General features: G+C 41.6%; 1 protein-coding gene across 8 annotated transcripts in view; it reads right to left on the reverse strand.

The window, feature by feature from the left end:
• LOC109985772 (muscleblind-like protein 1) overlaps positions 1 to 16606 on the reverse strand; it is a 66755-nt gene that overhangs the window by 42308 nt on the left and 7841 nt on the right. For 7 of the 8 annotated variants that reach the window (XM_065960079.1, XM_020636170.3, XM_065960078.1 and 4 more), the window contains exon 2: positions 4303 to 5284. In XM_065960079.1, the coding sequence (XP_065816151.1) occupies positions 4303 to 4476 (174 nt within the window). In that variant the 5' untranslated portion in view covers positions 4477 to 5284. Of the gene's footprint in view, positions 1 to 4302; positions 5285 to 9964; positions 11036 to 16606 lie in introns of those variants that run through there. The other variant, XM_065960075.1, reaches the window with a different exon arrangement.

Genomic DNA, 16606 nt, shown 5'->3' on the forward strand with positions numbered 1-16606 from the left:
ATTTGTAAATCCTGAGTGGGCTTGTTAGACTGCATGTAAACATCGTCAGTTTCTATTTAAGGCTAAACTATAATCAGCACCAAAAGAAGAATGTGAGGAGAAAGAAGGAGATTTGGTTTAATTTTCCAGTCTGAAATATCCCTAAAGGCAAAAATGAATTAAACAATGAGTATCTATGTGTACTCTCTTACAGTGTACTAGTGTGATAGCTCTGAAGGGATCCAAATATCCAAAATCTTGTTAGCATAAAAAAACTGTTAATTATTTGTTCTGGTCTGATTCAAAAGTTTCTGCCAGAAAAATATTATTCAAATGCCGACAGGAAGGATGAGGATCTCAGTGAGGAGAAAATTCTTGGATAATAATAACCCCAATCAACCGCACACGTTTAGTATTGTAGCTAGACCATCATACTGTAGTCCTATTCCTGGGTCTCTCTTTCACTCTCACATGTTTCCCATCAATGCCCAACAACAGGAGTTTATTGTATTTTTTTCATCAGCCTAAATACCCGGATTTGCTTTTCATTCTCTTACAATGAAGCTGGATTTGTGTCCAGCTGCTAATAGTATCAAGCTGCTGAATCCCTGAAGCAGGAGCCAAAAAGGACAAGCAATATCCAAGTTTTCTTTCATTGTTTTCCCTCTGATCACAGACAGTTCAACAAAAATTCCAACATTGATTGTTTGTGTGTTTCCTCAAAAACAGACGTTATGTTACCATTTAGTCGTATTGTATGAGAGTGTCTGACCTTTCTGGCTTCGGTTTGACCACAAATGACATAAACTGAATTCTGCTTTGGATTTTTGTCCGGACAACAAATAATAAGTTATCAAGAAAAAAATAAAAGAGCATTTAAAGACATTTGCTGTTGTTTTAAGAAGCACTGAATAAACTAGACATCTAACACTGTCGTGTTGAAGGGGTTAAGCTATAAGAATTAAATATATGAGAACTAAACCAAAACAACATCATTTGCTGTGTCGCACATAATCATGTCATTCCAGACAGAGAGGGTCAGTCTCTCTCTCTAATATCGAGTCTTTGCCTCTGACTCATTTCCTGTTTGTCTCTATCACGTCATTCCCTGTTACGCAGCCCATGATCAAATATAACTTTCCACCTCATTCCTGGCTGATAAACACCTGCTTTTGAGATAACACTGAAAGACTGAATGAAGTTTCCAACTAGCAAGCCTTGCAACTCACAGGAAGCAGTTAAGACTAAAAAAAAGACAGAATATAAATGTATTCTTTAACTTTAGATAGACTGTTTGATTATAGTTCCCCTTCCTTTGCCAGACAGCATTTCATAAAGAATAAAGGGTTGGTGGTATACCAAATTGTCCATTGCAAAGTGTCCCACCATCCACTCCTTTACAATCCCCTTTCCCCTCTCTCCATGCCTCACTATGTGTTATGAATTCATCCGCAGATGAAGCTGATCTATCATTCTGTCACAGAGGCAGGGAAGGGAGGCAGACTGTGGAATGCCCTGGCACGGAGCGCAGCGCTACGCTTCCTCACACGTTCCCTGCTGAGCCCTCTCTCCGACTCTGTCTCCCTGTCTGTTTTCATGATCCATGCAATGCCCCGACAGCCCCCTCTATCCATCCCCGTCTTACCTGTACCAACCAAACTCACCCAAGCCATCTAAGCTCCAACCAAGCAGTCCAAGAAATGTAATAACACGGATACCACTGCCCCCCCTGCAAAGTTATAAACAAGGTAGGCTTTGGCTTGGACTTCCTTGACTGAGTTCCAGCTCTGGTCTCCTGTTTGAGTGAATAACACCCCGTGTGCCAATCAGATACGAAACAAATTAGAAGGCAAGTGCACAACACAGTAGACAGAGCTCTATGATCCAGAGTCACTGTGCTCACTTGAGCCAAAATACACAGGTTGTCTTTACTGATGCATTTATTGCTCTTTTTCCCTCTGGAATTGAGAAATCAATCACTCAGACACTTTGTATTTACACAGCCACAGACCAAAACAAAAATGATCCGTTGACACAAGATTTAGAGTAGGTCTATACCATCCTCTTTATTATTTAATTCTCAGATGGGCATTCACGCATGGCAACAGTGACAAGAAAACAACTTCCCGTTAACAGGCAGAAACCTTCAACAGAACCAGACTGATTAATGAACAGCCATCTGCTGCAACCGGAAAAAACAGAAAGCTCAAAACACAACCGTTTGAGTTAGTGTGACATGTGTGTCCATTTGCACTCTGCTTACGAATGCACATTGTACTTGAAGTCCTATATGATTTACTACAGTACATTACAGAAGGCCAGTGTTAATACTTGGCTCTCAGCCATGACACATGGTGGCACAGCTGACCCTTTAAACACTCTCTCTGTGGTAGGTAAATACTAGTATGAGTGTATATTTTTCACATTGAACAGGGTCAACGAGTGTCATCTGTGCACTATGCAGTATATCTATGAATGAAGAGATATGTTTTGCTAGTAGCCAATTCTAATTGTCTTATCCTTTTTTTAGGCGGTTCTTTCTTTAATTGAGTTGGTCCCCCATCTTTGCATCTAAGAACTTGCTATTAAATGAGTTATTTTAAATACAAATATCTGCTAATACCAACTAAATCATGGTAAAATACCTGGATTTCTTAGAGTTTATATTTGATAGGTTGACGCTGAAAGGGAGTATGTTTCAGGATGATTCTTTTCTTGTCATGCTAGCAGCCCAGGTATGGGACTGTTGGTCCATCTGTTGATTGGTCAGTTCACATTTATGTTCCTGACTTTAATATGATGTTATTGTTTGGATTTAAAAAATGTTAAAGGTTGCCAGAGAAAGAAAAGTACTTATTTGTTTCCCGAACATTTCTTCTAGAATCAGCACAAGAATTTCTCGATGACTTTTGAATGTATGAAACAAAGTTTGGCACACGCATTGGTGATCAAATGACTTTTCATCTTTGACCATTGTCAAGTAAAAATTTGTATTTGACCAAATGCATGCGAAACATTCAGATCAACCTGTATTTTAGCAACTTTATGCAAGTTAACGCACAAAATCAAGAGTAAGACTCATCAGGTTGTTCAAATGGGAACCACAAACCCCAAATCTTTCTAATTGCAGAGTTTCTGTCACTTTAGACTAACCACAAGTGGGACTCAGGGCTCTATCCAAAGTCTCTACTGCCGAAATCTCTTCTCTTTCAGTGCTTGTCATCAAACCACAACTATCTTCCAACCACATCTGTGTTCACTCAATGCATTTTGTAGGAACAAATTACTGCCAAGATTTTGATCTTTGGCAAGTCCAGTCCAGGATCAGCCGACATTCTTCTACAACTGAATTTGTAGGAGTCAAGATATACCATGACAAAACGACTGGCAACACAAGAAGCAAACTCACTCTGAGTTATAATAAAAGCTTTCCCTTTAACGTAACTCAAGCGCTTCAGTCACAGTCTATTGACAATATAGAAAATCTAATCAGACATGCTTATGAGTATCAGGTTAACATTTCTTTCCACATTGAAATGCAGCGTTCTGAAAGGAAACCACCATATTTTTACTCCGTCAAAACTTCTCAACCAAGTCCCTACTCTTTGATCTCCCCACTAGTCTCTGAGAGAAAGCGAGAGAGAGAGAGCGAGAGAGAGAGCGAGAGAGCGAGAGCGAGAGAGAGAGAGAGAGAGAGAGAGAGAGAGAGGAGCTGCATAGTGGGAGTGTGTTGTCCCAGAGCCAGGGCAAAAATAGACAGTAAATTACAGAGCCTTCCGAGAGCACCCCGCTGAGCAGCATGACCTCAAAATAACACACACAGACATACACTGACAAACCTAACATACAAACATGAAATACACAGTTTGCTGACCTACTTCTATACATTTCCATTTTAGCCTGTTGATGTGACGATCACTCAGAAACTTTCGCAATGCGCCAACAGTCACTCCGCTCCAAAGTTGTGTGCGAGAGAAGGAAACTCTGAGTCTGATTTGCAGATGTTAATGCGATCATGGCCTCATCTCAGCTTACCCAGAACACCCTAAAAAGTATTTATAAGGATATTTATTTGTCCCCTTCAAGTGGCCTGATCCTATGTTTCAAGTAACAGCTGTTTCCTTGCAGTGTACTCCTGAGGATACAAAAACGCACCATAACACACAGTAGACCTTTTGTGTTTTGGATCTAACATGTTCTGGCTTCCCTTTAATCCCTAAAAGTATCTGAAAACAACTTGAAGACAATGCTCCTAAACACTGCAAGCTAGAAAAACAAGAAGACAAAGCCGTGATAAATAACTATCACAGGTGTCATACTCACCTTGAGTGAGTCAAAACAGGCAATGACTCGGCCGTTTTCCACTTGACAGCTCTTGGCAGGGTGGGCGAACTTGCACTCGCTGTCCGGCCGGGAACACGTCCCTCTCTGGAATTCCCGACAAACCTCCAGCGTCAGCCACTTTGTGTCCCGCATCGGTGTCACATTCACCGCCATTTCGGACCAGGCAGGAGGGGTCGATGCGAAGGAGGAACAGGTATCCAGGAAATGCGATTATGTGTGAGTCTGTGTGATGCTAATGGCACTAAGACAGATGAGGAGGAAGAACAGGGAAAGGACATGGGAGAAAGTTGGTTTTAAGAGGTTTTTTTTCCCCCTAGGGCATGAATCTGAGGTGAAGGCTAGGAGGCTAGGAGGCCTACCACCCGCAGCCCATCCTAAGAGTCTGTTTGTGGCTATGACAGGAATCCTTCAACGTCTGTCACCCAGGGCCGGGGCTGGGGACGGCCACAGAGGTTTGGCTTCGTAATCTCTCTTCCTCTCTGTCGTTTTTCACTCAAGTACGCTCTCACACTGGTTCTCTCTATTGCCTCAATCCTCGGCTGAACTGTCAGACGAGACGAATGGCACAACGCATTATTGATCAGGTTTGGCCCATGATGAAAAGATGCAGGAGAGAGGAGAAGAAGGAGTAAAAAGAGAGGGCGGAGAAGGCTGTGGTGGAGAGCACAGAGAGGAGGCTTTCGCTTAAAGGAGGCGATAAAAGTTTTCTGTCGTCAGCTAGAGAAGGGCCAAGGATCTGTTGACATCCGCAGAGAAGGACTGAGTGGTATGGATGGCAGACAGAGCAAGAGATGGGGCAGAGCAGGGAGGTGTCAGTGTTGTGGAGACTGGCTCAGCGGGTGGTGTTGGCAGTCCTGCGGCTCCTGGTATAGCTGGAAACTCCAGCAGACATGGACAGGCACAGAGGCGGCTTCAGTCGAGCCAAACAGCCATCAGGGTCGACGAAAGAAGGCACTTCTCTCTGTGGAGAAAGGAGGGAAGAGTGTCAGTGGAGCAGGGATTAACACACTTACAGATAGACAGACAGACACACACACACACACACACACACACAACTTAAAAACATAAGGCGCATATCTGCATTCATTCTGACACCTTTCCAGTCATTCTCTCGCACATCCTCTCTCTCTCGGTCGCCCTCACAGAGACTGCACTGCCAGGCTCTCAACTGGAAAATCAAATCAAACACCATATCGCGAACAGTAAAGCTCAAGCATTCAGGTGCAGACAATTTAATTCAAAGACAGACACTGGAGAAGAAAGAGAGATCAAGGGACAGAAAAAAAAAGTAAGTGAGAATGACTCGTCACCTTCAAGACTGCCAATTTACATAACAAATTTACTGACTCTGACTTCAGAATCACTGTAGCAACTTTCACAGGTCAAACCTTAAAATCTTAAATACAGACTTACGCTTAAAAGAAACCCCAGAATAACAAAGTATATGAGTGAAAAATGACTCCACGGCAGCGTTAACACTTCCATAATTCTTACTCACAATAACACTTAGCGAATGACAACTGTCTCAGGACTTTCCACAACAAACGGGTCTCTTAAGGAAAAACACTGTAACTTCTTTTTGGGTACCGGCTTTTAAAGGAAAAGTGAGTGTTTGAGCAGCAAGGCAATGATCATTGAGTTGTCAATCTGCCCCTCCCTGGTGAGAAAAACACCAGCTTGCTCGATGGTTTCAGCATCAAACGATAAGAACTAAAAGAAACTACCGATATGTGTGTTTGTTTGTTTTCCACCCAGGACCTTTTTTAAAAGAGGGGCAGTCTTTTTTCTAATTCTTTTTGCTGTCCACAGGCAGCTCTGGACTCTTTTTGGGACATGTTGCCTTTCTTCCTGCCAGTTTGTGTAATATTGCTGGGTGTTCATGTCTATCCTGTGTGTAAATGGTAAATGGACTTGAGCTTCTATAGCAGTTTTCTAGTCTTGACCGCATGTCACACCTACACATTCACTCTCTGATGACAGAGGTTGCTCTGTAAAGTGACCATCAGAAGTAACTAATCCCATTCATACGCTGCCGACGAAGCAGCTGGAGCAATTCAGGGTTAAGTGTCTTGCCCAAGGACACGTTGGACATGTAGCTGTAGGAGATGAGGATTGAATCACTTAACCTTTCGTTTGAGAGACAGCCGACTAACAGCTGAGCCACAGCTGCCCCTATGTCTGATTTATTGCATAGAAAAGCTATAAATAAAGTAATTAAAAAAAGAACAAATGGGTGGTTCAAGAAACCCCCCCCCCCCTCACAAAAAAAGAAGAAAAAAACACTCCTACTGTGTACAGAAAACTGCTCTTAAAACTCCATCCCACTTGTGGTTACATCACTTCTCTTTCACTCACACTCAGATGTAATGATTTTATAAATATGCTGATGTGAAGCACTGGTAGATTTCTAAATAAAGACATCATCCAGACAGACATTGGTGAGTAACTGTAAAAGGTGTTTAGGGGGTGTAACCCCTCTTTTCTGTATCCTCAAGTAGCCCTGTTACTCATACTGTATGCCTCAGTCATAGACATGCAGGTTTAGAAATGAATAAGTCTCACTAACCTCTGAGCTTGTTAAATAAGCACTGTTAATGTTTGGTTCTGCCCTGCTGTGGGCCTCCTGACTGACACTAGTTATTGAACTTGTTTGTTTATTGGGAAGAACCAATATCTAAAGACAAAGACTTTTAAAGCCAGCTAACCAAAACAGCACTCACAAAAAATGTCATTTCATATAGACTTGAAGTTCAACCTTGAAGTCGTGGATGCAACAAATTCAGGCACACAAGACTGCTATAACCAATCAAAACAGAACTAAAGCAGAGAGGACAGGAGTCACATTTAGAGCTTTGTATCGCAAACTAGCCGCGGACATCCCAACATCTTTATATTTAACTTTGAAAGAGGATCAAAGGATTATTTTATGATGTGCAATCACCAAAAGTGGAGAAATAGAGGTAGCTTGGCTAAAAATCAGCCAAAAAAGGAGGAACGTGCGAGGAAAAGGGAAGGAGAGTAAGAGGGGAAGGAATACAAAATAAAGTAAAAATACTCTTTCAGTCAAACATTGATAACTTATGTGTCATACTTTCTCCTGCTATTTGGGTCAGTTCTGTGGTGAACTACTTTTTCAACCCAAAGCTGATATTTTGGGCAGTGTGTGTGCGTGTGTGTGTGTGTGTGTGCATGTGCGTGTGCGTGTGCGTGTGCGTGTGCGTGTGTGTGTGTGCGCGTGCGTGTGTGTGCGTGTGTGTGTGTGTGTGTGTGCAAAGGCCATGGCAGCCCACTGTATCTGGCCAGAACACGGTGGTAAGGGCAGAAAATACAGCCTCTTCTAGTCGTACTGTTCCTGACCTCTATAGTAACCTTTTCTTTTTGTTTTATTATTAAATCCCACATGTTAGGATGGTAGTCCATGAAAAACGAAAAACCGACTTAAGATTCTGAGCCAGAGGATCTACATTTGGAGAAACTTAACCACTTAACCAAACAACATCAGTGTACTAATATTATCTTGTCAGGTGGCTCACGCATGCATGGCAGAAACCAAGAGAACTTCAGCTCATGTAAATGAACCAAACAGACATCTCTCCACTGAGCAGCAAACAAAATAGGGCCCTTTTTTTAATGTGATTTGGGGGGGAAGGAAATTGAATGTGAACAGAGGCACACACTAAAAAAAAAAAAGACTGGTTGGGCGAAAAAATGGCGAGACCTACGGAAAGGTTTCTCCTGTGAGAAAAATAGTTCATTGCAGTTGTCTCTTGCTATTTTAGAGTCCATGGTTCTAAGCAGAGAGGAAATGTGAGTTCAGAGAGAAAAACCCTCTGATTACCAGCAGCTCTGAACTCTGCCATGCACTGACTTAAAAGAGAATATGCCCCGTTTACAACAACTGCATGAATAAAAAGGAAGCAGTATGTACATGTATTAGATTAGACAAACTTACGCTCCAGTTCTAAGGCAATGTCACACTAGTTTTCTCAAAGGACTTATGTTGTCTTCGGCTTGCGTAATGGCACAGTGTAAACAGCTATGACAAAATAAGATTCAACACCAAACAAAGCAGATATAATTTGTACCATTAGACCCAGTTTCACGTCAATTTATCTCGTGCCATTCCGCGAACCAAATTCCCATCAAACAACAGAGAGAGAGAGAGAGAGAGAGAGAGAGAGAGAGAGAGAGAGAGAGAGAGAGGCTCATTAGACGAGGCTCACATCAAAATAGAGAATACAGAAGTAGGGGATTAAGATTATGAGAAATGAACCTGGTGTTGAGGAAATATATGAATAAAGGAGTCATCAATAAGCATCTTAGCATGTGTGAATAATGCATGGGGCCATTTCCCGTAGCCAGAGGCAGGAGATATTATTACACCATCAGATCAACTAGCCACGGTAATAAATTGGAAGGGGAGAGAGAGGTATAAGGCTGGGGATATTACGCACTCCCTGATGTCCCAACTTCCTCGAAAAAGACCCGCACATACGTGATTAAAATCTTAGCTTAGCATCACAGTCTTCCTCCCGAGTGTTAACAGTGAGAGTGTCACCTGGGGTCATGTGTCTCCTCGTTTAAGAAAGCTTCCTGATCCTGCGCTAATTTTTGATGTTAATTTGGTGCCACTCAGTTGGCTGAACTCTGGTATTTCATCACAGGGAAACCCTCAAGGGAAAACACACTGATATGACCTCTCATGAAACTACTGCTGCTTAAATACTTAATGTCAAAAGACATTCACATGTTTTAATATGAGGATAGGTGTTCATGATTCTCTACAATACATAACTGTGAATATGAATAAGTATACAAAGCTAGATTTGGGTATTGTCTTTGTCTCTGTTACCTACTTTTGTTTTGTTTAGTTTACATTTTTTTCAACCTGGGCCATGTTTTTTTTTTTTTTTTTAAGTTTCGGTGCGTCAATGATCAGAATGATCTCATACAAAAACTTCCAACCTTACCAAACACCGTAAGCCCCATTTCCACCAAGCAGTCTGTACAGAGTTGTTCATAAAACAGTACATTCCCAAACTGTGACCAACCCTGATGGGCATCCAGTTTCTGATTTATTAGGGTATCGAGTACAGAGCCAGTATTGTTTCAGTTTTGAGTACAGAACCTGTATCGAATATCCTGATACTTAACTTGGTATCGGAATCGCAGTCTGAATTTTGGTATCATGCCAACACTAGTATAGATGCTTTGTCGCCCTTTTTTTATTTATTTACTTGTGTACATGTAGAAAAAATGTGCATTAAATATACAGGAATCAAACCTCCCCCCTCCCCCCAGTTTGTACAATCATCCATATGAATAATTTAGCTTTCCTCTCTGAACCAAAAAAAAAAAAAAAAACAAGTTTCTATAGTTTTAGTTTTTAAATTTTTTTGTTCAGTCTTGTTGTGTAAAGTTGTCAACATGTATATTTTAAGTTAAGCCATGAAATTTACTCCGAGTTGTGCATATGATTGGCCATGCTAAGTGCAAACCACATGGAATTTCTGTTTTGGCGGTTTTCTCGCACTGTTAACACAAGCCACATTTAGCCCTCCTTCTGAGAGCAATACAGAGAGAGTAAGGAATGAGGAAAAATTGAGCGAACAGGGGCCAAGGATTGAAGCCATTTATTCACCTTAAATGACTCCTTTGGGGGAAAAATGTTTGGGTGAAGGGAAGAAAGCCAAAAACTCAGGTTCCTCTATTGTTGATTTCCTGTGGTTGACCTTTGGAGCACAAACAACAGAGAAAGAAATGGTCAAAACTTAGTGAGAGTAAAAGAAAACAATTTGCTTCAAAAACGAGATCCCCAAGTGAGTTGCAGTGTAAACTCTAATCTGTTAGAGGGTGCTGGGTGTAGGGGTGATGTTTGTTTAGGCAGTGAGTTGCACTTCAGACATTCCTTAAGTGTTTCAAATTCTGTGAAGAGATCGGAATCAGATTTTGAAGCTTTGACTCCTGAATGTTTGGAGGCTGATTGTCAGTGTAGCTTTTGCACCTTGATGGAAAGGAACGAGAAAAAAAGAGTCGGAAAGATAGAGGGAGAGAAGGGAAATTCAGTAATCCGAGAGGTTAAAGGGTGCTGAGTGCACCAGCAAAAAGCAGATGCTGTAAGTTTCATATTACACCGCATCACCGGCTGACTGGGATATCATCTATATACGGCCTGAGCTGCCCTTTATACTGATAGGAGCATCAAGAGGAAGGGAGGGGGAGGCAGGGAGAGACAAATAGAGCAAAGAAGGGCCAGTGGTGTTGACAAGGGAAGGATGGAGGCTAGAAGAAGAGTGATGGGAGGCAAACTGGGGCAATTAGTACAAGTTGGTGAGAGACAGAGGTCGGTGTCTGGTACCAAAGGTTGAAACAAGGCGAGAACTGTCAGGTACAACAGAACAGAGGAATCAGAGGCAGAAAAGCAGAATTTTGTTCCATTTCAAAGCTCTCCTGGCCCCGCTGTGATTCTGTCTTGACATCTCTTATCCCTCCTCATTTATCTTTCGCTGATCCCCACCTGTTCTCCTTTTCTTCTTCACCCATATGCCTCAGTGTTTTTAGCTTTTTCTCTAACCCCACATCTTTTTTTCTTCTAAGAAATGTGCTCACCGTCTCTGTGAGATGCACCAAGAGTGTCATGTAACCTAAAAAAAACCCCCTAGCTTTTAATAAAAGCTGTCCTCATTTTAAATCGACCACTGTCTCAGCCCCCTCTGTTTACTTGAGCTTCTTGTTCCTTGTTCACACAACACCTTATGCTGCAGTGCAATGGTAATGTGCTGCAAGGTCATCGTCACCACGGCAACTACAGAAACCCTGTTTAAAGCAAGGACAAAGTGGTTAATGGGGTCAGGTCTGGCCCGGCCCGGTGTGTTAAAGCAGGATGGTGAAAATTGTATGAAAGACAACACGTTTTTAAATCAACTCTGAACTGTAGACAGTCTAATTTACATAAGCTACAGCAGCAAGTTTAGATGCTGCAAAAGACTGGGACAATGCATGTATTATCAAAACCATGCACTGTATGTCCAAGCAGTCTCCTTTGAAGTAATATTTAATAATACTACTAAATCCAATTTTAAGTGACATGTGAATAAAGTCAAAGCATGTTTTCTTCCTCCTTAAAATACAAATGAATACATGTCACAAACGCTGTAGTTATATCTTGCAATAGAAACCACACTGATTGGGGAAGACAGAAATACTATGAAACCTCATTAAAAACAATCAAACACAGATGTAGGGTCTAACCCTCAAATTTCCTAGATCTACTGTCAACAGCGTTTTTCATTTCGTTGACTTCTAGTTATTCTCCTTGACCCACATTTTTTGAATTCACACATCAGCCATATCTTCAGAACAAGTCTGTTCTGTCACGTCAGCCCACAGCAACTTTGTCAACAAAACTGTTTCAGCAGTATGAAATGTGTGACCCTTTTCTAAAAGGAAGATACCCGTGGAAACCATAAAAATGAAAGCAACCACAAAAGGCCAAATGGAGCGGCTGACGTAAGTGAAACGTACATTAATGCAGGCTTAAATAGTGACCTGCAGCAGGACACACATTGCATGAATATGAGTCATATTGACTGCTGTTCTGAGTTATACGTTGCTTTAGATGTTTGCCCTGCTGCCCTGTTATAGGCAGCAGCTTGTTTGCAGAAGTTTGGTTATGACTCTGCCAATAAATTGAGCAAACATCACCACTTCTTGGAATAAAAAACTAAACTAAACATATGGACTAAATCTGCAATTCGTCAAAAGAAGCTCGGACAGACAAGAAAAGGACAAGGGCAGAATACTCAATGTTATAACAAGGTACATCAATGAAAAATGAAACATTTTAACACCACTTTTGGTTAGGTATATACAAACAGTGTTAGCTTTCTGTGTACTTGATTGCTTCCTTGATGCACAATGAGAAGCTGAACAACAGGAAGCTGCTGACCATCAGCGCATTGATCAAATGACACATTTTGGGTCACGCTTGTTGTTATATTTATCGCTAAACTGATGATGTAATTTACCATCAGTGATACCAAACAGCTGAGAGCTTTCAAACACAGCATGTGAATCTAGGGTTGTGTTTTCTGACTTGCTGCTTTGTAGCCCCACTGATAAGATATTCATCAATATCCTTGAAGTCGTCTCATAAGTCCTCACTTGTTTATTTCCCATGAACTACAATTGCATTATTATAAGAGGAAGTTGTGCCTTTATTAGAAAGGGAAGGCTGAAGAGAGAGGGACGTTAGGGGAAAGCGAGAGGTGATCGTTGGCAGCAAAGGGCTTTTGTTGGAACACATTGTTGAGGAAAATACATTTGGCAACATGCTCTGTACGTTTGCTCATTTCAAAAGTTTGCTTGAAATTAGCCAGAAAATTGAAATGAAAAACAACTTCTGTTAGACAGGAAGGTTATAAGCAGAACATAATTTATTTTCGTTTATTTTTAACTTTTTGTTTTCCGTTTAATAATTGCTTTATAACTACCTGTAGTAGAGCATATGTCCATAAAGTTAACACTGGAAAACATCAGTCGCATTAAGGCACAGTTTTAATGCACAGCATGACGTCTGTATTTTTTCTTCATAGGAGTGAAATATAAAACTTAAATAAAATTACCATTACTGGAAAAGACATGGCTCATTAAGAAACATTAATTCCCATGACAGTGACTAATGAATGCTGGAAAAGTCTCCACTTTCACTTTAATCAAATATAGCATGTTGATCCTCTATAAATCTCCTGCAAACCTCAGTAAAAACATTTTGTTTTCTGCTGCTCACAATGCTTGAGGAGCACCGAGTGATGGACATCTCACTAACGCTAATGAGATCAGTTACCTTGCCGAGGGGTCACCAGTATTTATAATGCTTACAGTACTTGTGACCCCTGTCACACACACGCCTGGTCAAACCCGTGCAAGCTTGAGATTTGATCAGCCTCGGGCTGGAGTGCTGGTCATTCTGAAACCATACTCCATTACCATGATGTTTCCACGGATTGAACCATCAGGGTAATTTTAGACTTCATCATCTAGCTTGTGACACACAAACACACACACACACACACACACACACACACATTAGTATTGACCACAAACCATGAGACAGCAGATCTGCACCATCAACGCAGGATACACAACTACAGAGATGAACGGAAGGTCAGTGGGTGCATTTACATTCAGCACACAGCCACATGAGTAATATGTATGCATATGCACAACATCCACTATACCTCACTTGTGCACACTTTCTCTCACTCACACACACACTCCCACAAACTATGACTCCCTCCTTCAGCTGTAAGACAAACAGAGGGGAGGGGAGCCGTCGAGGGCAGTCAAGTGGCACGTGTGCAAGCTGTCGTCTGCTCTATGGTATCAGAGCTGGTGTTTAAACAGCCTGACGTGCACAGAGAGACAGCGGGTTATAGTAGACACCCACATGAAAAGGTGGTATATGGTTATCTATTCATATACAACGGCCTTTTCTCCTTATCTTCGCTGCAGTGTTGCTACCTGGCTGTGGCAGTGCCAGCGTGGTGTAATGCAGTGGTAGTGCGGGTGTCATCGAGTTCATGGACATAAACCAGCCCACTGCCAGACCAGTCTGCTCCTCACAGGAATAGCAATGGAGGAGGAAGTACGTATATGTGTGTGTAAGTGTGTGTGTGTGTCAGAGTGTGAGTGTGGGTGGCAGGGTAGATCCAGATAGATTAGAAAACGGCGAGAATAAGAGGAGAAGTCACACAGTCCCATAGAAAAAAAAACAGATAGACAGTGAGTGATAGAAAGAAGTTATCCAAGTGATATATATGTGATAGGAGAGGGGAGGCAGACATACAGTATGTTGGTGAAAAAGTAGTCAGCCCACTTGTGTAAATTTACCACCTCCGCATGTGGCATTTCAATGCACAGGGGCTTTTTTCTGACATAAAAAAAAATGGTAAACACACACTCATACACGGTTTCCTTTTTTTTTTTCTTTCATTGTGTCTCTCTCCTTCTTGGACAAAAACTGAGACACGCTGGGAGACAGGTGAATCAGAAAATTATAAAGCAAGGGAAATGAGGAAGACATGCACAAAGAGAGGTAGACTGTTAGGAGGTACAGGTGGCACCGCCTGAGAAAGAGAAAGACAAGACAGACAATAAGCACAAGATAAGAATAACTTATGTCAGCGGAAAATCCTTGACAGGAGACGGTTCAGTAACAGCAAGATGATCACTGATTAGAATGTGAAGAAGCTTAATGGGAGAATTGTTGTAAAGATTATGAAGCTCAATGGATGAGGATGATTAACGCTAATGATTTTTGCCTTCTGTGGATTCTTCCCATTCTCCAGAGAGGTATTGGTGATACAAAAGGAGTGGATGCTCTCGCTTGAAATCAACTATCTCTATCAACACACGAGAAGTGGGGGAATCTCTGACTTGTCATTGGAGCAGCATTTGGCCAAACGGGGATAATCTGTACTCTTCAGCTGTCTATGACCAGTGATTCAGCCTGACACCTTAATCTGTGGAAATCACAGAGGGCTCCTCTGTGGAGCCAACTGTATTTACTATAGATTACGTCTCCCACTAGTGTGCATTAGTCCAGTGACAGCTTTGCAGACTGCAGGGAAAACAGCAATCATACACCATTGACTGAGTCACTGTGATTTTGCCACTTGCTGAATGGCCTCGAAGGAGCCACCCGACCATTCCACCCGAGTGACTGACTGTCTATCTGCCACTTTGATGTAGGATTTCTGCTTCTCCTCACACGTTCTCCCCCAGTCACCTTGATTGCAGCATCCGCCCTGGTTCCTTTACTTTCATAATTGGATAATGTAAACTAGGGTGTCAGGGTGCTCCATGTCATTATGCAAACACACTAATTTTCTCTCATGCACACACACAAACACGAGGCTCATTTGCATTCGACAGACTGCCCTGTGTCTGCTGAAGACAGCACGGAGATGACATCACTTTTAGAGGACAGATTAGCAGAGGGATGGGAGCAGGAGGTGAGGGAGGATAAGAAAAAAGGACAAATTTGTAGAAAATCTCACCCCTTATTGTTTTTTTTTTAATCAATATAGTCAATGCAGGGAACCACCCTCTCTCTCTCTGTAAGTCTTTTCTTCACAGTTGTTTAGTCAGAGTGGTGCGTGCCGTGAAATTCAGTATGTATCTGAGTGCCTCCGCGCTCTGCCTGTTCTTTACTCTAATGACCTTGTAGATCTGCCTGCTCTGATCTGCAGAGAAGCTTTTTCAACTCAGTGAGAGTCAGACGACGCAAGACAAACACAAAGTGAGAGCCGAGAAAAAGCAGAAAGACAACGGATGAGACAGATGCAGAGAGAAAGAGAAATATAGGCTTTATAGGGATGAGGAAGTGAACCTTTGAAAGAGCCACTCAGATAAGTGGATGAGAAGAGGGCGTGTACCTAAAACAACAGAGAACAAAGACATGGATGCAGTTTATTTTACAGCACCAGTCTAGTAAGTGTTATAATAACATGTGAGAGTTCAAACTAAGGTTGAACATTCATCTAATTTCACTATTTTAAAGATTATATGGGTAAATGAAAAGCTCAATATTGTTTCCTTAACTAGAATGATCAGTTGGTGGGAACCTAAAATATTTCCATCACCATTATGTCCTATATCTTATAATTTACTTTAATTTACTACTTTCAGTTTCCAAGCTGCTCTGTTTTGTCACAACATTGGAACAGCATTGAAGTCACATATGGTATTTTAAAAGCAAAGAAAGGTCATTCACCAGCAAACCAATACAAGACTCTTATTATGAAGTATGTGGCGACAGAAAGCAGTGCATCCTCAGTCATGACGGTTAGGAATGTTACATACTATTGCTTCTCAAATATACGTTTTCGTTTGGGTCACTTTTCAAGCATATTGAACTAGAAAAGGGGGGGGTAAGATACATGGACATGGAAAACTGCAAGCAGCAGGCACAACCTTTAACATGACTAAAGAGTAAGTGACACCTCTCAACAGAACTTCCTGCATGCTGCATGCAGGGTGGAAACCTGGCATCATAACCTCCGATCACAGTTGTTCACAGTGCTGCACAAAGCAGGTGACCGAACCACATGGAAAAACTGTAAACGTTGTGCAGGGTGGGGAGATTGATTGGAAAGAGTAAATCAGTATTAAACATTTTGAACCTAATCCTGTGGCCTCATATTTGTTAAATTGCATTGGGCTTCAATTATTATTACATTGCATCGTGTGCTTGTACATCCTCTGTATGTTGCAGTTATAA

The sequence above is a fragment of the Labrus bergylta genome, chromosome 11 (assembly GCF_963930695.1).
Source record: "Labrus bergylta chromosome 11, fLabBer1.1, whole genome shotgun sequence".
In the NCBI taxonomy this organism is placed as follows: domain Eukaryota; kingdom Metazoa; phylum Chordata; class Actinopteri; order Labriformes; family Labridae; genus Labrus; species Labrus bergylta.